The 22,524-nt window shown below is 33.1% G+C and overlaps 1 protein-coding gene across 2 annotated transcripts in view; it reads right to left on the bottom strand.

Moving 5' to 3' along the window:
• The window catches only part of apbb2a (amyloid beta (A4) precursor protein-binding, family B, member 2a), a 44,851-nt gene extending 24,420 nt beyond the window's left edge, over positions 1-20,431 (bottom strand). For both annotated transcript variants that reach the window (XM_073820590.1, XM_073820591.1), the window contains exons 1-8: positions 20,294-20,431; positions 13,179-14,177; positions 10,516-10,694; positions 8,874-9,005; positions 8,659-8,798; positions 6,019-6,079; positions 3,636-3,764; positions 3,421-3,548 (exon numbers count right to left, since the gene is read on the bottom strand). In XM_073820590.1, the coding sequence (XP_073676691.1) occupies positions 3,421-3,548; positions 3,636-3,764; positions 6,019-6,079; positions 8,659-8,798; positions 8,874-9,005; positions 10,516-10,694; positions 13,179-14,160 (1,751 nt within the window). In that variant the 5' untranslated portion in view covers positions 14,161-14,177; positions 20,294-20,431. The remainder of the gene's footprint in view (positions 1-3,420; positions 3,549-3,635; positions 3,765-6,018; positions 6,080-8,658; positions 8,799-8,873; positions 9,006-10,515; positions 10,695-13,178; positions 14,178-20,293) is intronic.
• Positions 20,432-22,524: the final 2,093 nt, after the last annotated feature.

Raw genomic sequence — 22,524 nt, 5'->3', positions numbered from 1 at the left:
TGTGCACAAACTAATTGTCTTTACCTAAATGTCAAACAGTCATATAAAGCATGCACTTCTACAAAAATCAAAGTCACATGCACCAAGAAATAGAAATCATAAAATAAATGCAGAAATATCATACTATTGCTCGCAAAAAGCAGATTTTTGCATTTACTTTTTTTCGCTTTTTTTTCAATAAAATACACAAATGACCTACTATTTGTGACCCTGGACCACAAAACCAGTCATAAGGTTAAATTTTACAAAACTGGGGTGTATTCATCATATGCAAGCTCAATAAATAAGCTTTCTATTGATGTATGGTTTGTTAGGATAGGACAATATTTGACCGAGATACAACTATTTGAAAATCTGGAATCTGAGGGTGCAAAAAAATCAAAATACTGAGAAAATCACCTTTAAAGTTGTCCAAATTAAGTTCTTAACAATGCATATTACTAATCAAAAATTACATTTTGATATATTTATAGTAGGTATTTTACAAAAAATCTTAATGGAACATGATCTTTACATAATTTCCTAATGATTTTTGGCATAAAAGAAAAATCAATAATTTTGACCCATACTATGTATTTTTGGCTATTGCTACAAATATACCCCAGCGACTTAAGACTGGTTTTGTGCTCCAGGGTCACATTTTTGTTCAAATGTGCAGTAAACCACCAGATCAGACTTCATCTTTTATACTATTTTTATTAATATTTTGAATTAATTTTACATGTATTTTCAGTTTGCATTTTAAAGTTTTAATTATTTTGCTGTCATTTTTAGTATTCATTTTAGTTAAACTAAGTATTTAGTATTTAGTTTTATTTATTTTAGTATCTACTATTTAAAAAAATGAGAGCTGTTATTTATTTTATTGCTATATTTTATTTTATTTAAGGTGGAGTTTATTTTAATTTTTAGCTAAATGTTTTTAGTTTGTTTTAGTTAACAATAGTACATTTGTAGCAGGTCATCCAAGTATCTAATCCTAACTTGTATGGTTAGTAACATACTGCATATGTTTATATGCTATTCTGAACATTATTTGACATTTTACACAAAATTTTATGATTATAACCGAATGCCACTCCCTTTATTTTAATTAAATATGCAACAAAACGAGATGTAACACACAACTGTCTGAAATGTTTGTTTCATAGTGTATAGTCTTCACACTGTATACTGTATACTTTGCAGTATGCAACACTCCAGTATTCATTAGCTGCTTAGAAATCAATTTAAAATCTGATTGAATGAGCCTCCTTGTTTTGTAAAATGCAACCCTGGACAACAAAACCATTATTAGTGCCATTTAGTGTCAATTTTCATCTTTTAATCATCTAAAAGCTGACTAAATAAGCTTTTCATTGATGTATGGTTTGAACATGGACAAGATTTGGTTATCTAACTGAAAATCTAGAAACTGAGGGTGCAAAAAAATCTAAATATTGAGAAAATCACCTTTAAAGTTGTCCAAATGAAGTTCTTAGCAATGCATTTTAATGATCAAAAATTAAGTTTTGATATATTTATGGTAGGAGATTTACAAAATATTTTCATGGAACATGATCTTAATATACTAATGATTTTTGGCATAAAAGAAAAATTGATACTTTTCACTCATACAATGTATTTTTGGCCATTTCTACAAACATACCCATGCTACTTAAGACTGGTTTTGTGGTCCAGGGTCACAAATGTGTTGTATATACTGTACAGTCAAGCCCAAAATTATTCGTACCCCTGGCAAATTCTGACTTAAAGTTACTTTTATTCAACCAGCAATTATTATTTTTTTGACCGGAAATGACACAGGCTTCTCCCGAAAGATAATAAGACGATGTACAAGAGGCATTATTGTAAAAAAATATATATATTTCTCAGCTTTTATTTACATTTGAACAAAAAGTGGCATGTCCAAAATTATTCCTAACCTTTGCAAACTGTCACAGTCTATGGGAAAATCCAAAGTTCTATACCATTCCAAATAGTCCAAGCTGTTCTAAAGCATCCTGATTACCCTGATTCATTGGGAACAGCTGTTTTAATCAACTCAACAGGTGAAAAACAGAAGCTCTCTGCTGTTGGTTTGTGGACAGTCATGGCTAAGACAAAGGAGCTCACTATGGACCTGCGGCTATAAGGCTATAAGACCATATCTAAATGTTTTGAAGTTCCAGTGGCTACAGTGAAAAGTATTATTAAAAAATACAAGACGTTACGCACTGTGAAAAATCTCAGAGGACGTGGTCGGAAGCCAAAAGTGACACCTGTGCTGGCCAGGAGGATAGTGAGAGAGGTCAAAAAGAATGCAAGGATCACCTCCAAGACCATCCTGATGAATCTGGGCTCTGCTGGTGGCAACATCTCAAGGCAGACAGTCCAACAGACACTGAACACCGCTGGGCTCCACGGACGCAGACCAAAGAGGACACCACTTCTCCAGATAAGGCACACAAAAGCCTGCTTGGCCTTGCAAATGCTCATCTGGACAAAGAAGATGACTTCTGGTCTTCTGTTTTATGGTCAGATCAAACAAAAATTTTATTGTTTGGCCACAATGATGTAGCCTTCATTTGGCGTAAAAAAGGAGAAGCCTTCAATCCTAAGAACACCATCCCCACTGTCAAACATGGTGGTGGGAACCGAATGTTTTGGGGGTGTTTTTCAGCCGGTGGACCAGGGAACCCAATCACAGTAAACGGCACCATGAAAAAGGAGCAATACATCAAAATTCTCAACAACAACATCAGGCAGTCTGCAGAGAAACTTGGCCTTGGGCACCAGTGGACATTTCAGCACAATGACCCAAAACACACAGCAAAAGTGGTGAAGAAATGGTTAGCAGACAAAACATTAACATATTGCAGTGGCCCAGCCAGAGTCCTGACTTAAATCCAATTGAGAATCTGTGGAGGGAGCTAAAGATCAGGGTGATGGCAAAGAGACCCTCCAACCTGAAAGAGTTAAAGATGAATGGGCAAAAATACCAGTGGAGACATGCAAAAAGCTGGTCAGCAATTATAGGAAGCATCTGATTGCTGTAATAGCCAACAAAAGACTTTTCTATTGATTATTGAGAAGGGTATGAATAATTTTGGACACGCCACTTTTTGTTCAAATGTAATGATGAGCAATTTTTTCCACAATGATGCCTCTTGTACATCGTCTTATTATCTTCTGGGAGACGTCTGTGTCATTTCTAATAAAAAAAAAACTTGCTGGTTGAATAAAAGTAACTTTAAGTCAGAATTTGCCAGGGGTATGAATAATTTCGGGCTTGACTGTATACACACACACACACACACACATCAGACAAACTCTATAGCAGTAAACATTACAACACCGTCCACAGAGACTGTCTACAGAAGAATCCGTTTTAAACTAGAATAATCAAGTTACAAATGCTTCGAGGAAGCACTGACTAACCTGCTGAGGCCCCGCCCCACTCCCCACACGCGGATGCAGCTGATTGGCTGAGAGTGCAGGAGGGTGTGGTCAGTCGTATCGATGAGTGTGAGAGTGACGTCCTGCAGGACCAGCAGCATGGTTTGTGTCTGAATGTGAAAAAGAGAGATAATCATGAGTTTATTAATGAGATCAGATGTGATTGAACTGTCTGCGTCTGCATCTGTGTGTCTCACCCTCGGTCTCTCCGTCTCTCTGCGCTGATTCAGCTGCTGGATGCAGTCGCTCACCACCGCGCCGCTCCTTCCAGACATCACATCCACATCCTGCACCTCCAGCCAGCCCAGATAATGGACCGGAAACACCTGGAACATGATCTCAGTGTGAGTGCTGGAATCACTGCTAAACCAGACTGACAGCAGGAGCAGAGCTTCATTCTTAATGAACACTCCTGGTCTGATTGTGAACGCTTCACCAGCGCATTTAAGTTTTTAAATCATGTTTTTATTATGTTTTTATTGTGTTTTGTTGGGTGTAACGCATTACAAGTAACGCAAGTTACATAATAATATTACTTTTTCCAAGTAGCGCATTACTTTTTAATTGACAAGAAAATAGTTACTTTTTCAAATAAGTAACGCCAGTTACTTTCCCCCCATTAATGATTAAAAGCTCTCCTGTCTCCATGTTGAGAGAAATTGTAAGATGTTACTTTAGTTCTAGAATAAATGTGAACATGCATTAATTCATCTCACTCACTAAAAAACAGATACAGTGTTCCTCAAAATGAATAAAAACCTGCAATAATTAATGTGTTAAATAATACAAATATCCTTTATGCATTTAATCCCATTTTATTAACCGATGTCTGCTGACCTTCGATGATCCAATTCATCCATACTAATAAGCAAAAAAAATTCAAGATAATCAATAACATTTGTTTTCCTTTTTTTTTATTGCTAAAGAGTTGATATTTGTTCTTCTGGGGTCTACTGTACAGACGTCAATTTACTTTTCTCTAAACCTGAGGCTTTTGCTGTGAAAAGGCTTTTACATTTGACAAAAATAGAACTTTTTATATTAAAAACAAACAAGCCCTGCCCAGATTTAAAAAGTAACGCAAAAAAAAAACATAACGCATTACTTTCCATAAAAAGTAATATAATTAGTTACTTTTTTAGGGAGTAACTCAATATTGTAATGCATTACTTTTAAAAGTAACTTTTCCCAACACTGTTAGTTAGCTGTATTTTTTAGTTATTTTTTACTTTATATCAAATAGTCCAACCACAGTTTGATTTAGATTAATTGGAACGCACAATGAAAAAATAGGACTTTTGAAAATCTGTTTTTGCAAATGAACTTATTTATTCCAAGAATATGCTAAATCATGTCTGTCTTCATCTTTTTTTAATCAAAATGTAATAATAGACATTCTTAACATCTAACCAGTTCTTGCTCTTTTATTTATGCACTGAAAATTCTGTTTAACTTTGAATACATCCCATAATGGAAATAAAATGTTGTGTACACGATAAAAAATGTTAATTTTATAAAATATTTTGCTATTTATCTTCTATGACTGAAGGATATATTTCATGTTTTTTATGCATTTTACCTTTTTATCTATAAAGATTTAAATAGTTTTAGTTTTTAGTTATTTTATCACATCAAGCCAACCTAAATGAAAATGTAAAATGTTGCTTTGGAAACCGAAATAAAATAAATGTAGGTTTTATAATTAACACATTTTTCAAGTAGCAAAAACTATTCTCATGGTTTCAATTAATTATATAATAAACATGTTATATACAATCTTTCAAATGGATAGAAATGCTAATATTTTTCTAAGAGAAACTTTTTTTTTTTTGTTAATTAAATATTAATGTTCTTTCTGAGTAAAAATGTTTCCTAATATCATTTAAAGCAGGACACTTTAATAAATTATGTTTTACAGTTTTACACATTTTACAGATAAAAATCACATAAAGGCAATTCTTCTTCTTGCAATAAACATGTCGTGTGTGGCCCTCATACTTATTATTAAAATGATTTTTATCTCGATTCATTTCTTATAATTTATGTTTCTTCAGTATTAATCCCTCAAATTTTAAATGTTTTATTTTCTAACAGATACTGTTTGCAGTACATTGTATATTAGGCATTAGCTGTTTCATACTGATCTTAAAGATGATGTCATTCTTCTGTTCCCACAATGCACTGCGTCTAACTGCTGTTGTTACACGTGCCCTGAGTTCTGCTGCAGTCTCTCCATCTCTCTCTCTCTCTCTCTCTCTCTCTCACACACACACACACAGAACAACAGAGGGCGCCAGATCTCTTTATTTTCACAGCTGTAGTTCCAGCCTGCGCCACATGATGACACTGTTGTTAAATCTGAATCCAGTTTTTCACTTTTATTTTTTCATTAAAACATCTCAGGCTTTAACTAAGATTGCCAAGTTAATTTTTTCTCTCTCTGTGTGATTTATGTAATTCTTGTCATTGTTTGATTCTGATATTTTTGTGGTCATTCTCTTAATTGCAAATGGTATTGTTAATGTTTGGTAATTAATTAGAGTAAAAACACACTTCTATGAGCTACTGTATACAGTTTACCTGTGTCTCCAGATCATTGATGGGGATGATGGTGTCTGCAGGGGCTGATGGGACTTTAGCTCTGCAGAGGAAAGCAATCAGGATGAAGCTTCTTTCCATTCACTATATGATGAATATAACATTTAGGCATTCTGGGTATTTTGCTCATAAAGGCTCATACATCATTCGGATCTGCAAAAGGTCTACTTTTATATGTGTGCACTCACAATATCAACAAAACGTTGTGCTTTTGTAAAATAGTAAAGGAAAACAAGCATGCGCTTTCTGCCGTCTCTGTCTTGAGGAGGAGCACTTTTAAAAATGAATTACAGGAATTATTTCGTTTTATTCACATTTTAAATTAATTAAAATTTTTATGATTTCATTTTAATTTTAGTTAAAGTTTTAGTACTTTTTCATCCTTTTTTTTTTTTATGTCTATAAATAAAAAAGGTGCTCAGGCCCGAGTCCTGCCCTTTGAAGTATTAATATAGTTCAGTTTGGGATTTTAATGGCAAAGGTGTTTCTTTATTAGGTTAATTTAGAAATATGTTTGGAACATTTTATGTTTGTTAAATTCAAGCTTTTTTTTTTTTTTTTTTTTTTAAGTCGAGCTTGTTTGATCAATTTAAGCCTTCTCTTGCATAAAGTAAAATCTATAGACATAAAACACTTGATGCATTTCACAATATTAATTTAAACATTTAACCTAGATAAATGTGCGTGGTTAGACGTATATCCAATCATTTGTGCTTGAGGAGGAGCGCTTCACAAAAATCATCCAAAACTCAGCAAATATTTGCCTCACAGACATGATAAATATATTTATAAAATGCTTTAAATTACTACTTTAAAACTAAATAATCCCTGTAATTTATTTTTAGTCACATTTTAAATTAATTTTTATGTTTTCATTTTAATTTCAGCCCTTTTTTTGTTTTCATCCATGTCTATAATTCAATTTTATTTATTTTTTCCCATTTTTGTTCTGCCAATGTTCTCTCAAAGTTATGAACAAATCTTAATCTTGTTCCCTTTATTTTGTTGTGTTTTTGTGATTTTTATTAATTTATATTTCCTTTTTTAAAATGTCTATAAATTGTATTACTTGTTTCCATATTTCATGTAACATGTGTAGCTTGTGTTAAACATAGACTTTATTTCAGACATTCATAAAAACCTTTTTGTTAATTTATTTTTAAGCTTCTTTCTATTCACTATATGATGAATATGACATTCAGGCAGGGGTGTAAATGTGTGCTGTTAGACGCATATCTAATCGTTTGTGCGGAGAGTGGAAGCTAAAGTACGCTTTGCAGGACATGGAAGCACCAGGGCGATCACTTGCATTTTTTTCCGTAATAACATTGGAAACCTAAAATACTCCATCATTTTTGCTCATAAAGGTAAGAGTAATACATCATTTGGTACTGCAAAAGGTCTACTTTTATTTGTGTGCACTCACAATATCAACAAAACGTTGTGCTTTTGTAAAATAACTAAAGAAAACAAACATGTGCTTTCTGCCATCTCTGTCTTGAGGAAGTGCGCTTCACAAAAATGATCCGAACCTCACAGACATGATAAAGATATCTATACTGCCCTCCAAAGGCAAAACGCAGTAACTACACATTTGGTCAAAATTGAGTTAAGGCTTAAAATGGACTTTGTGACATCTGTTTTGTCTTGTGGCAAAGTCTCCTGGTTCAATTTTGTCCCGTTTCAGAAAAACGTTCAGAGAAACAAGAGTGTCAACATGTTTGACTAGCTGTTGTAAAAACTTTAAAGGCATTTTTCTCAGTTTCAGTGTTCATGTAGTTACTGCTCTTTGCCTTTGGAGGGCAGTATAGAATGCTTTACATTACTACTTTAAAATGAAAGAGTTCATGTAATAAAATCACGTTACATTGCATAAAGGTAATGTGACAATTCCACCTACTACACCTAAAAAAAAAGTCTGTGGCATCCAACCTGTCTTTACATTTAACATAAAAAACAGCAATAAAAACGGCTTCAACTCAGTTAACTGGCTGATTTATGAGAAAAATCAAAACAATTTTGGCAAAGTGTTGGCTTTAATGAGATAAATATTATGTTATTGTGACTTGTTCACAAGATGATTTATTGACGTTTTAAACTCTAAATGATTGATTTCATGAGACATTGTTCATAAAAATTTTTTAACTTGCATTCAAATATTTATGTTTATTTTGTGCTGCAAATATTAAACAGGAAAAAGATCATTGATTCACGTGCCGCTTAATCTGAGGCGAATATACTGCCCTCCAAAGGCAAAGCGCAGTAACTACACATTTGGTTAAAATTTAGTTAAGGCTTAAAATGGACTTTGTGACATCTGTTTTGTCTTGTGGCAAAGTCTCCTGGTTCTGTTTCATTGTTCATGTAGTTACTGCACTTTGCCTTTGGAGGGCAATATACTGTAGTTATCTGACTATAAATTAAAGAGCGTAAAAACACATTTATTGTTTGTATTCCATCATAAAACTGACAGATTTTATAGGTTGATCGAATGAACTTAAACATTAAATATTATTTCCAAGCACTTATACATGATAAAACAGCTTGTGAATACTCACGTAACGTTACGTACTCAAGAAAAATCAACAAGTTGACCGAGTTGTAGGTGTGTTTTGTGTTCACCTGTGGTTGATGAAGCTGTACGGTCCTCCATGGGCTCCCAAACTCACTCGGTTCATCTGTCGGTCTCTCTCTCGCTCCTCCTGTCGCTCTCGCTCTCTCCGTCTCTCTCTCTCCTGGGTCTCGCATGTCTCCGTCGGGTCCTGTACAGAGAATGTGTGCACTGTTAATTATCCTGGAAGAAGCCTGTGTGAAGTGTATTGATGGTCAGTGTTTACCAGGTAGTTGTTGTTGAGGAAACCGGCGGCGCGTCCCATCGCCTCATAGCACAGTGAGGAAGAGGAGGGTGACGATGCGGCTGATGAAGGAACGGGTTCAACAGAGCTGTCCGACACGATACTGCTGGGCCGCTGAACACAGAGACACACATTAGACACAAGTCAAGTCACATTTACTTCTGTAGTTATTTATACAATACAGATCCACAGCTAATAGGAAACACTTTCTGAATGTTCTGAATTATCAACAAACATTAACCTTGTTCCATTAATTTTGTGTTTTTGTCATTTTTATTCGTTTCTATTACCCTTTTTTAAATGTCTACAGATTTTATTAATTGTTTCCATATTTTATGTAAAATGTGGTGCTTCTGTTAAACATAGACCTTATTTCAGACATTCAAAAAAAAATTTAAATTTAGTACTTTTGTTTGTTTTCATCATTTTTATTTGTTTTATTTATTACATTTTATTTATTTCTTCCATTTTTGTTCTGCCAATGTTCTCTCAAAGTTATAAACAAATCTTAATCTTGTCCCCTTAATTTTGTTGTGTTTTTGTCATTTTTTTTAGTTTCTATTTCCTTTTTTAAAATATGTGACCCTGGACCACAAAACCAGTCATAAGGTTAAATTTTACAAAACTGTGATATATACATCACATGAAAGCTCAATAAATAAGCTTTCTATTGATGTATGGTTTGTTAGGATTTGGCCGAGATACATCTATTTGAAAATCAGAAATCTAAGGGTGCAAAAAATCACCTTTAAAGTTGTCCAAATTAAGTTCTTAGCAATGCATATTACTAATCAACAATTACATTTTTATAGGTTTACAAAGAATCTTCATGGAACATGATCTTTACTTAATTTCCTAATGATTTTTGACATAAAAGAAAAATCAATAATTTTGACCCATACAATGTATTTTTGGCTATTGCTACAAACATACCCCAGCGACTTAAGACTGGTTTTGTGGTCCAGGGTCACATATGTCTAGTTTTTTTCATATTGTATTTAAAATGTGAAAATATTTTGAGCTTTTGTTAAACATAGACCTTATTTCAGGCATTCAAAAAAAAAATTTGGTTAATTTATTTGTATTCATATTTTCAATTAATATTTATTTTAATATTTATTATTATAGTTTAAGTTTTAGTAATTTTGTTTGTTTTTGTCATTTTGATGATTTTTTTTAAAATATATCTAAAAAAATGTCCCCCAAATTTATTTGTAAGTATTTTAGTACATTAATTTAAACTAAATCTAACTTTAAATAAGTTCAAGTTTTGTTGTTGTTGTTGGGTTTTTTTTATATTTCATTTCAAGTTAAGGTTCATATTATTCCAAGTAACAAAAATGTAAAGTTTTTTTAATATATTTTACTTCATTTTATTTAATTTTTATGTAATTTCCAGAACAACAATTCAATCTATTCCTGATGGACAAAGTCATTTTTCTCTATCAAGAAGCTGTTCCACTGATATATGTCACTATAGGGAAGAAAAGATGATTGCAATTTCCTTTTCAAGCCAACTTAAAAAAAATCAATATTTGTTCATCCAATATTTCCTGCCCTACGTTCCGGTCTCAACAGGAAATACATTATGATAATGCAGCATGAGATGAAGATCAGTGTCTACCTCACTCTGTGCTCTAGTGCAGGGCACAGGAAGACACGCCCCTTTCACACTAGGCTCCGCCTCCTGGTCAGAGTGGGCGTCGCCAGCCACAGGCTGATCTCGAGGAGTGGAATCGGCTGAAACACGCCAAAAAAACTCCTGTGACACGTCCTGAACCCGAGGAGGCTCTTCCCAAACACCTACAACACACACACACACACACACACACTTCAGACTGTCTGTCGTCATAGCAACTGCTGCTTCCTGCTAAACATGAGATAAATATAAAGATGTGCATGACTTTGGACTTTAATCGGAAGTTTGGGGATGATTATATTTTGGATTTTTGTGAAATAAATAATACTTTTATTCATCGAGGACACATTATAGTGTAAGTAAAGACATTTATGTGTTCCAAAAGATTTCTATTTCAAATAAATGCTGTTCTTTTGAACTTTCTATTCATCTGTGAATACTGAAAAATAAAATGCATGACTGTTTTCATAAAAATATTGTGCAGCACAACTGTTTTCAACACCGATGATAATCAGACATGTTTCTTGATCAGCAAATCAGCATATTAGAATGATTTCTAAAGGATCGTGTGGGGTAATGATGCTGAAAACTTAGCATTACATCACAGGAATCAATTTCACATTTTATTCACATAGAAAACAGTTGTTTTCAATTCTAATAATATTTCAGAATTTTAGAAAAGACTTCAGAAACACTGAAGATTAGAGTAATGATGCTAAAAAGCTTTGATCACAGGAATAAATTACATTTTAACATATATTCACATAGGAAATGGCTATTGAATTCTAATTTGAATTCTAATAATATTTTTACCAGTATTTTTGATCAAATAAACACAGCCTTGCTGATCAGAAAAGGCTTGAGTTTGAGCTTGTGTTAAACATAAACCTTATTTCAGGGATTTAAGCAAAAAATATTTTGTAATTATTTTTTCTTTTTAATTTTAGCTTAAATTTCATTAATTTTGTTATGTTTTGTCATTTTTATTAGTTTCTATTTCCATTTTTAAAATATATCCATTAGTTTTTATCTTTATTTTTTTTCATGTTGTATCTAAAATGTGAAAATATTTTGACCGTGTGTTAAACATAAACCTTATTTCAGGGATTTAACCAAAAATAATTTTTACATTTTTTGTTTTCTTTTAAGCTAAAAACATTTCATTAATTTTGTTGTGTTTTTGTCATTTTTATTAGTGTCTATTTCATTTTTTTAAAATATGTCTATAGTTTTTTTTTTTTTTTTTCAGATTTCATGTAAAATGTGAAAATATTTTAAACTTGTGTTAAACATATACCTTATTTCAGGCCTTAAACTTTTTTGTTTCCAATAATTTATCAGAATATTTGATCAAATGAACGCAGCCTTGCTGATCAGAAAAGACTTCAAAAACACTAAAGACTAGAGTAATAATGCTAAACAAAATTCTGCTTTGATCACAGGAATAAATTACATTTTAACATATATTCACAAAGGAAATGGCTATTTTGAATTCTAATAATATTTCAGACTTTTTACAGTATTTTTGATCAAATAAATGCAGCCTCGCTGAGCAGAAAAGACTTCATAAACACTGAAGACTAGCATCATGATGCTTAAAAAATGTATCTTAGATTAAACAAATATTTTTTTAAATATATATTCACAAAGGAAAAGGCTATTTTGAATTCTAATAATATTTCAAATTTTTTACAGTATTTTTGATCAAATAAAAGCAGCCTTGCTGAGTAGAAAAGACTTCAAAAACACTGAAGACTAGAGTAATGCGGCTTAAATAAAATCAGCTTTGATCACACAAATAAATTACATTTTAACATATATTCACATAGGAAATGGCTATTTTGAATTCTAATAATATTTCAGAATTTTTACAGTATTTTGATTAAATAAACACAGCCTTGCTGAGAAGACTTAAAAAACACGGAAGAGAGCAATGGTGCTTAGAAAAATCTGCTTTGATCACACAAATAAATTACATTTTAATATATATTCACATAGGAAATGGCTATTTTGAATTCTAATAGTATTTCAGACTTTTTACAGTATTTTTGATTAAATAAACAGCCTTCCTGAGCAAAAAATACTTTAAAAACACTGAAAACTAGAGTAATGACGCCAAAAAATTTAGCTTTGATCATAAAAATAAATTACATTTTTAAAATATAATCACATAAGAAATGGCTATTTTGAGTTCTAATAATATTTCAGAGATTTTACAGTATCTGTGACCCTGGAGCACAAAACCAGTCTTAAGTAGCACAAGTATATTTATAGCAATAGCCAAAAAATAAAAATTATTTTATGCCAAAAATCATTAGAAAAATTAAGTTCCATGAAGACGTTTTGTAAATATCCTACCGTAAATATATCAAAACATAATTTTTGATTAGTATTATCCATTGCTAAAAACTTAATTTGGACAACTTTAGACAATTTGTACCCTCAGATTCCAGATTTTCAAATAGTTATATTTTGGCCAAATATTGTTCATCAATGGAAAGCTTATTTATTCATCTTTCAGCTAGTGTACAAAACTCAGTTTTGAAAAACTGACCCTTATGACTGGTTTTGTGGTCCAGGGTCACATTTGTGATCGAATAAACACTGAGCTCTTGCTGAGCAGAAGAGTGAATATGTCTGTTGGTCACCTGTCTCCTGAGGCGTCTCCACAGACGGGCTCTCCTGTGACAGCGTCGTCCAGCTGGAATCCTCCTCCTCCTCTTCCTCCTCCACCTGTTTTTCAGGTCTGGTCGGGCGTTCGGGCGACTCCTCTGGCTCGTCTCCTCTGAGCTTCAGGCGTAACGGACTCATCTGCAGTCGTGCTCTTCCCGGAGACCTGGCACTTTCCGCCGTCCCGTCTCTGACGCGGCTCACTCGCTCGTTGTTGGGCCGAAGCGCGTGTTCAGAAACATCCAGCGGCTCGCTGGGACTCTCCTCCTCCTCCTCCTCTTCCTCACTGGCCAGCAGGAGCAGGTGGTTCTGAGGGAGGGTGAGATGCACCTCCACGTGGTTCTCTTTAGCCCACGTCTGCGCCTCCAATTTAGGCAGGAGGTGTTTCTCCTCGGCCTGAGTGTCTTTTTCCAGGCTGTTCGGTGGCTCTTCTTCTCGATGGTATTCTAGAAAGCTCTTGGTCCTTCTCCTGATGGTCGGGTTTTTCTGGTTGTCCTTCCCCTCCAGCCAATCCCAGCTGCTCCTCACGAGGTTCTTGTCGTTCTTGTTGAGGTCCAGCTGCTCCTCTTTGAGCTGCAGGTTGGTGCCGTTTTTAGCCAGTTTGGGATTGGAGGTGGAGAAGGAGAGCGAGGAGCAGTAGAGAGACGAAGAGGAGGCGGATTTCGTCGGGGCGTGTTTTCGGTCTGAGGAGGCGTGGCTTTGGGTCAGAGGGGCGGGGTTTTGGCTCAAACCCATTGCGTTTTGAATATTGGTCAGCGCGTATTTCTGTCGACTCTTCGAGCCGTGTGTTTCTTTGGAAACGGCGACCACGCCCTCCTTTATGGTGTCACAGCTCAGCTGCTGGTTGTGGGAGGAGCGTAAATTGAGCGAGGTGGGCGGAGTCAAAAGCGGGCCGCTGTGATTGGTCGATTCTATGGTGGACGCGCTGCGTCTGAGGGGAGGCTTCTGCAGCGACATCATTGCAAATGATTAATCAGCTGTGAAGAGAAAGACAACGATTGTTGATTAGCTTCATTAATTCCTGCCACTGAAAACTGGAGAGGATATTTAGATATCTACCAAAGGAAAACACAAACAAATATAAGCACATCTTAGTACTTTCTCATATTAAAGAAGTAGTTCACTTTCAGAACAAAAATTTACAGATAACGTCATCCAAGATGTTCATGTCTTTCTTTCTTCAGTCGTTAAGAAATTATGTTTTTTGAGGAAAACATTTCAGGATTTCTCTCCATACAATGGACTTCTATGGTGCCCCGAGTTTGAACTTCCAAAATGCAGCTTTAAAGGGCTCTAAATGATTTTAGCAAAATGATGCTTTATTTTAAAAAAAAAAATAGATTTTTATTACAAAAAAATATAAATTATAATTTGTGACCCTGGACCACAAAACCAGTCTTAAGTCGCTGGGGTATATTTGTAGCAATAGCCAAAAATACATTGTATGGGTCAAAATTATTGATTTTTCTTTCCCAAAAATCATTAGGAAATGAAGTAAAGATCATGTTCCATGAAGATATTTTGTAAAATTAATACTATAAATATATCAAAATGTAATTTTTGGTTTGTAATATGCATTGTTAAGAACTTAATTTGGACAACTTTAAAGGTGATTTTCTCAGTATTTAGATTTTTTTGCACCCTCAGATTCCAGATTTTCAAATAGACGTATCTCGGCCAAATATTGTCCTATCCTAACAAACTATACATCAATAGAAATCTTATTTATTGAGCTTTCATGTGATGTACACATCTCAGTTTTGTAAAATTTAACCTTATGACTGGTTTTGTGGTCCAGGGTCACATTTAGAATCAGAATCAGAATCAGAATGAGCTTTATTGCCAGGTATGTTTGCACATACTAGGAATTTGTTTTTGTGACAGAGCTCCACAGTGCTACATTTATATACTTTTTAACCTCAAATGATCGCCTTGTCTAGCTCAGCAAGACGAGCGTTTGAGATTAAAAAGTACATAAGTTCTAAATGTTTTTAAAAAATAACCGACCCTTCTTCCTCGTCTGGGGTCATTTAGAGTCCTTTGAAGCTGCATTTTGGAAGTTCAAACTCGGGGGCACCATAGAAGTCCACTATATGGAGAGAAATCCTGAAATGTTTTAATCAAAAAACACCATTTCTTTTTCTGACTGAAGAAAGAAAGACATGAACATCTTGGATGACAATTTTTTGTTCTGAAAGTGAACTACTCCTTTAAAGATGATTGAATAAGATCTTGTTGATATCTCAGTTGTTTTTCCGATACAGCAATGAGATTATAAAATGTAGATCTGTGCTCTTCTCCTGTTTCTTTCTAGATTTCTTGTCAAATCTCCTCAAGAGATCTCAAGAGTAACTGTCTCATTGTTCTCAGATTTGTCAGAGATCTCAATATGCGCTTAAATAGTTCTCATCTGCCATCCACATCCATTTAATAGCTTTTGGATTAGAATGAACATGCATCTAATTATCTTGCTCACACAAAAACAGATACGGTATTCCTCAAAATGAATAAAAACAGTAAAATACAAACTCGGAATATGATGCAAACCTGCAATAATTCAATATATTAAATGACGCAAATATCCTTTATGTATTTAATCCCAATGTCTTGTCTGCTGACCTTCGTTGATCCAGTTCAACCATACTAATAAGCAAAAATGACTTTAGATAAACATAAACATCTTAAAACTTTTTTTTATTAAAAATAACAATGCATGCTACAAATATACCCATGCTACTTTAGACGGTTTGTGCTCCAGGGTCGCTTTTAGATATTTACCAATGGAAAATACACATAAACATAATCACATCGTAGTACTTTCTTATATTAAAGAACAGCACAAATCAGATCTAGATGGCAATGAGATTTAATGGAGATCTTTACACTTCTCTTGTTTTTTCCTAATAAGCAAAAATGTTTTTAGATAAACATAAACACCTTAAAACTTCTTTTTTATGTTAAAAATAAACAAACAAGCCAAACCATATGAGAAAAAGTAACACGAAAGTAACATAACGCAATACTTTCCATAAAAAGTAACGTAACAGACCAGAAAATGACAGTTTTCGAATGGCAGTCTACGGAAGCCATGAAATAAAAGAATAAAAAATGGTACATTTGAGTTTTAAACTTTCAAAATTCTGACTTCATTTGTGCAATTCCAAGATCAAATCTCACTATTCTGATAAAAAAAAAAAATCAACTTGTCATTCTCTATTTTGAGATTATATCACACACTTCTGACTTTTTCCCCTCAAAATGAACAAACTCACTATTGTTGAGGTAAATCAAGTCATAAAGTCCAAAATATGAGATATAAACTTGCATGTGTGAGGAAAAAGGTCAGAATTGTGAGATAAAATAGGTTAATGTAAAATGTTATAGGTTTAAATAGTATTTCATGCTGTAACTGTAGGTGCAATATAAAAGTTTCCCTATTAACTGCATTTTACATTTAGTCATTTAGCAGACAGTTTTATCCAAAGCAACTTGAGGAATGAATGGAAGGACAATGGAAGCAATCAAAATCAGAAAGAGCAATGTAAAAGCCAAAGTAAGTGCTATGACAAGTCTCAGATTAGCTTAATGAAGTATACATAGCGAGTTTTTTAAATTATATAGTAAATAAAAAGAAAACGGATATAACAGAAATAGAATAGAGCAAGCTAGTGTTTTTTTTTTTTGTTGTTGTTGTTAATTGTATACAAATAAAAAGAAAAAAGATAGAAGATATAAAAAGAAGATACATGTGAATCATATGTGAATATTATGTAGACCTATTGTTTAAACCAAATTTATGCTTTAAAAAAAAGAGTAATCATAGCAGGTTTCATCCAATAGTCTGTCCATTTAGACATTTAGCTTCAAATGGTGTTTTTGACAACAGTATTCTATTTGCATTCCAACAATAATACATTTTATCTCTTATTCTGTGGATTTTTCCAGTTTGACTCCATTGTTACCAGTGTTTTTCAAATTGGTCTATTAGTTCCTTTTTAAGGAAGTAATGCAATATTGTAACGCATTACTTTTAAAAGTAACTTTCACTGACACTGTTGATTTCTATCTTGAGTTTTATCCTTGTAATCGAAAATTGTAGTTTACCAGCTGAGACAAATTTGAGACTTTGTATGAAACACAATTGAGAATGAGAATAAGCAATAACATTTGCTCTGCTAATAAGCCGTGTTTGACTGTGTTTGTGACTCTCAGACCTGATCACCTTTACATGAACTGCACAGTCAGCACAGCGTCTCACGCAACTCTAGCAAACAGGTGCAGTCCACACAAACACACACACAAACACACACACAGCTGTGACGGACTGGGCTGGAAAATGTGTTTGCTGCAGATTTCCACTGAAGATCAGTGAGATTATAAAGCATTATTCAGCACAACAACCTGCATGCAACACACACCCCACAATGTATGATGTGTGTGTCAGATGCCACATGCGTGACTGTTTTTCTGTGCATCAGCCAAATGCTGTTTTGACTGATCGTAACACTGATACTGTATTCAGAATGATGCTGTTGTGTTTGTTAAGAACTCAGATTTACTTAGTTATGAAGGCAACTGGATATTTAATGCATATTTACAGAAAATCATACAGATTAAGCTATTTTTTTTTTTTTATACTTTTACACATCTTACTGAGTCTGGTCTGTAAAACAGCAAAATACAAATAGTTTATATTCCTATATGCAATTAAATATAACAGCAAAACTGCAAGACTCTGAATGTATAACAGTATGGTAAAGTGCAATACTGCAAAATATGTGACTCTGGAGCACAAAACCAGTCTTAAGCACAGTATATTTGTAGTAGCAATAGCCAAAAATACATCGTATGGGTCAAAATTGTGTCAAAAATCATTAGGATATTAAGTAAATATCATGTTTCATGAAGATATTTTGTAAATTTCCTACCGTAAATATATCAAAACTTAATTTCTGATTAGTAATATGCATTGCTAAGAACTTCACTTGGACAACTTTAAAGGTGATTTTCTCAATATTTCGATTTTTTTGCACCCTCAGATTGCAGATTTTCAAATAGTTGTATTTCAGCCAAATATATCATTATATTTCCAATATATATAAATCTCAATTTCAAAAAATGTACCCTTATGACAGGATTTGTGTCACATATAGTGAAGTATTCTTGGAAAATAATTTATGAAAAATCTGATATAGGATGTACAACCTAAAATGCAAGACTCTGTAACTATAGTATTGCATAATATATTATATTAGACTATTGGATAATTTATACAAGCCTTTGATTATAATACTACATGCAATAAAATGTAAAAAATAACAGCAAAAATGCAAGACTCTGTAACTTACTACAGTGTAGTATAGTATTGCAATAATTGCATATTCTTCTAAATGATTATAATCATATATTCAGTCAGATTTAAAATAGGATATACTGTACAGTACCAGCATAAATGCAAGACTCAGTAACTTCACTATATAGGATAAGACAACTGGAAAATGATGTATTCTAAATCTGATTATAATCTTATAAGCAATCAAAGTTGGTTACTATTTATTATAGCATAATATAATATGTATAGTATAGTATGCAATTGCAAGAAGTGCATCTTTTAACTCAGATCCTGTATATGCAATAAAATTTGTAATTGGACATAAAAATGCATGCAAAAATGTATGCAATGGATATCACAGTAAAAATACAATAACTAATCATTTTAGTTTAGTAGAGTATTTGAATTGCATATTCTAACTGATCATTCTAACTGATTTGCAATACTCAAGTAATAAATGTAGGTAGCCTAATAAAAACATGGTTTTGACCTGTTTCTAAAACCTTAAAATGTCCAGTTTTCTTGTCGTCATTAGAATGATTTTTTAAAGATTACAAAAACGTTGCTTACAATGTTATAACTCTTTTATGCAAGAAATAACATTATTTTATTTTTAATACTCTAAGAGCATTAAAATGTCCAGCTTTCTTGTTGTGATTATAACATTATTTAAAGGTTACAAAAACATGTCTTAGAAATTTCAAGTACAGTTTCATGTTCATCCAATTTCATTTTGTAATTGACATATTCTAACTGATCATAACTGCAATTCAATAAGATTTCAATTAGGATAAAATGCAAGACTACAGTATAGTATAGTGCACTATTGCAAAATATAGCAAAATAAACTTGGAAAATAATATATGCTAAATATGATTATAATCTTGTACGCAATACATTTTACAATAGGATATAACAGCAAAAGTGCATGATTCAACTTTATTATAGTATAGTATATGCTATCGCGATAATTGCATATTCTAACTCTGATTATGCAATAAAATCTGAAATAGAGCATAACAAAAAATGGAAGACTCTGTAACTATTGGATAATAGCTAAGTCTTAAGACTTTAAGGCTTTTTTTATAATCCTCTGTCCAATGAAATCTGAAATAGGTCCAGCAAAAATGCAAGACTTAATAGTATAGTATTGCAAGTATTGCAATAATTGCATATTCTAACTGATTACAATCATTTATGCAATAAGATTTGATATTAGCAAAAATCCAAGACTGAATAAGTACTAATGCATCATATAATAAAAGACACTTGCTATATGCAATAAAAACTACATGCATCATCGCAAAGAGTCCAAACGGCATAAAATACAACTCTACAACACAGATATTTAAAATAAAAGTGCGTGTTTATCAAAGTTTGATGAAAATACAGCCATTACGTCAGGATGCACAGAAGTTGTTTGTCCTCCTGATCATGACAGATCGCTTCTGATCGATCAATGACGCACATCTGAACTTACAAATACACAATCTGCAACAAATGCTCCATGCAGCAGCATCTTCTCACACAGAGAGACATATATTCCTGCATGACATTGATGTGACAGCGAGAAGTGTCAAGTCACGCTCTCATTACGCGCATCCTGTCCACGACAAACTCAATTCCGTCATCAATTCTCTAAAGTTGCAGCACCGAAGATGCATGAGATCGATCGCAATAATCAATAATCTGCGCGCGTGTCTGATGTGTGTCTGTGTGAGAGCATGACGTCATGCGTTTAGTTCAGAGACTGTCACTTACCAGCACCGGCAGCGCGCGCTTGTTTTGGCTGTTCTCTCGCCTGAAGATGCTGATGCGGAGCCGAGAGGTGACGCCCGCTTTTAAAGTCCAGACGCCCGCAATCTGAGACCTGTTCTCTCCTCTCCTCTTCGCACCGCCCGCACCGCTTACAGTATGCGCGCCTCTCCGCGCATGCGCCCCGCGCCGCTGTCTCTGTGTACGCGAACACTGACCAATCAGAGAGCCGAGCGCAAGATACTGTATGAATATTTATCAGGTCGCTCTGACATTGCATCGCAAGTTTCCTTGAGCGTCTAGAAACGTGATTAATTATTCATGAGGCACGTAGAATGGTTTGAGGGATGGAGCGCCCACCCACCTGTTTAAAAACATTTTTTAGTTGTTTAAAATGCATAGATTAGGCTTAATGGTACCTATAATGTTTTGTTAAACACCTCACCTCACAACTGAAATAACAGAAAGATTAAAAACCAACAACCCTCATATAGCCAAGTCAATTCGCTAAAAATAAAGCCTACTGAAGTAATAGGCTACATTTAGGTTATAAAAACATTGTGGGGAATATTGGGTAACACTTTCTATGAAGCCTGTATTTATAATACATTATAAGGGTATTCTTAAGGCATTATAATACATTAATAATACATTATAAAATACCTTATGATATGTTGTATCATCTTATGAGTATTCATAAGAACAGTCTTAATGTATTATAATGTTTTACTTATTTGTGGTTATAGCTTTTAAGAGTATGATTACCTCCTCCATAGTTATAACATATTATAAGTCTCATATCTTGCCATGTTTCTCATGTCACTTTATTTAAAGCATACAAAGACCACTTATAAGTAATAATAATAATATTTCTCAAAGAGCCATAAGATCAGGTATTAGATCAGATAAATGTGTAATATGACACATTAGTATTATCAGTTAGATTATTTTGATGGTACCCTTTAGACAGCTTTTTATACGTAACTCTGCAACTGCATGTCAGCTAACAGTAATTTTTATGTAATCATTTTTAAATTAGTATGCAAAATATATGCTAACACTGTATTTTTGGTTCCCCAAATGACAAACTGATTATAAGTAACTTTGCAAGCATGTAAACCTTCTACTACCTAGCCTAACCTTAACCTAAGTCTACTAATACTCTAAGGAGTGTTAGTTGACATGTAGTTGAAAAGTTGCGTATAGTCAATAGACTAAGGGGACCATCAAAATAAAATATAATATAAAAAAAAAAAAAATGTAATATGATATATAGTCCATTGTAAATTAGGTAGAATAAATATGTGTGTTATAAATAATCATAATCTTAAAAGTTATAACCTCAAATACTCAAGTATTATAATGTATTATAATTGTTGTTATGAGTATTCATGAGATGATATAACATTTTATAAGGTTTATTATAATTCAATATGCATTCATTATAATGCCTTAGAAATACCCTCATAATGTATTATAAATAGGGGCTTCATAGAAAGTGTTACCGAATATTGTTTTGACCTGTTTCTAAAACTTTCAAATGTCCAGTTGTCTTGTCGTGATTATAACTTTTTTAAAGGTTACAAAACGTTTCCTACAATCTTCTAACTTTTTGTTATTTAAAAAAAAAAAATGTATATATATATATATATATATATATATATATATATATATATATTGCTGGTCCTGATCATAACTTTATTTAAAAGTTACAAAAACATTTCTTAGAAACTTAAAGTGCAGTTTTTTTTTTTGTTTTTTTTTTCTATTTTAAAGATGTTTTCAATGGATTGTTTGACTACTCAAAAGACAATATAATAAAATATGTGTTTCCTGCTAGCTAACTTTCCCTTACATAAACAAAAATGTGGCTCTAAAGTCTAAATCTTTTTTTAAGTTGATCTAGACAAGTGCATGGAAACTATCCAAAGCTCTGTTCATCTTCAAGCAGCAAAAATTTCATCTATATTCCTTTTGAAAAAACAAAACAAACATAGTTACTATAGTTAAACCATGGTGACCAGAAATTAGCCATGGTTTTACTATAACCATTATTTGTAGTAAAACTGTGATTATACAATACAATACAATAAAAATGCTGGGGTTGGGTCAAAAATGGACTAACCCAACTGGGTTAAATTTTTTAATTACATTTTAACCCCAAAGTTGGGTTAATCCATATTTGACCAAAATTTGGGTTGAAAACCTCCAGCATTTTTTTGTGTATTTATGTATTC

The sequence above is a fragment of the Garra rufa genome, chromosome 16 (assembly GCF_049309525.1).
Source record: "Garra rufa chromosome 16, GarRuf1.0, whole genome shotgun sequence".
NCBI classification, from domain to species: Eukaryota; Metazoa; Chordata; class Actinopteri; order Cypriniformes; family Cyprinidae; genus Garra; species Garra rufa.
Note: the sequence above shows the minus strand (reverse complement) of the source record. Positions and strands in the feature narration are given on the sequence as shown.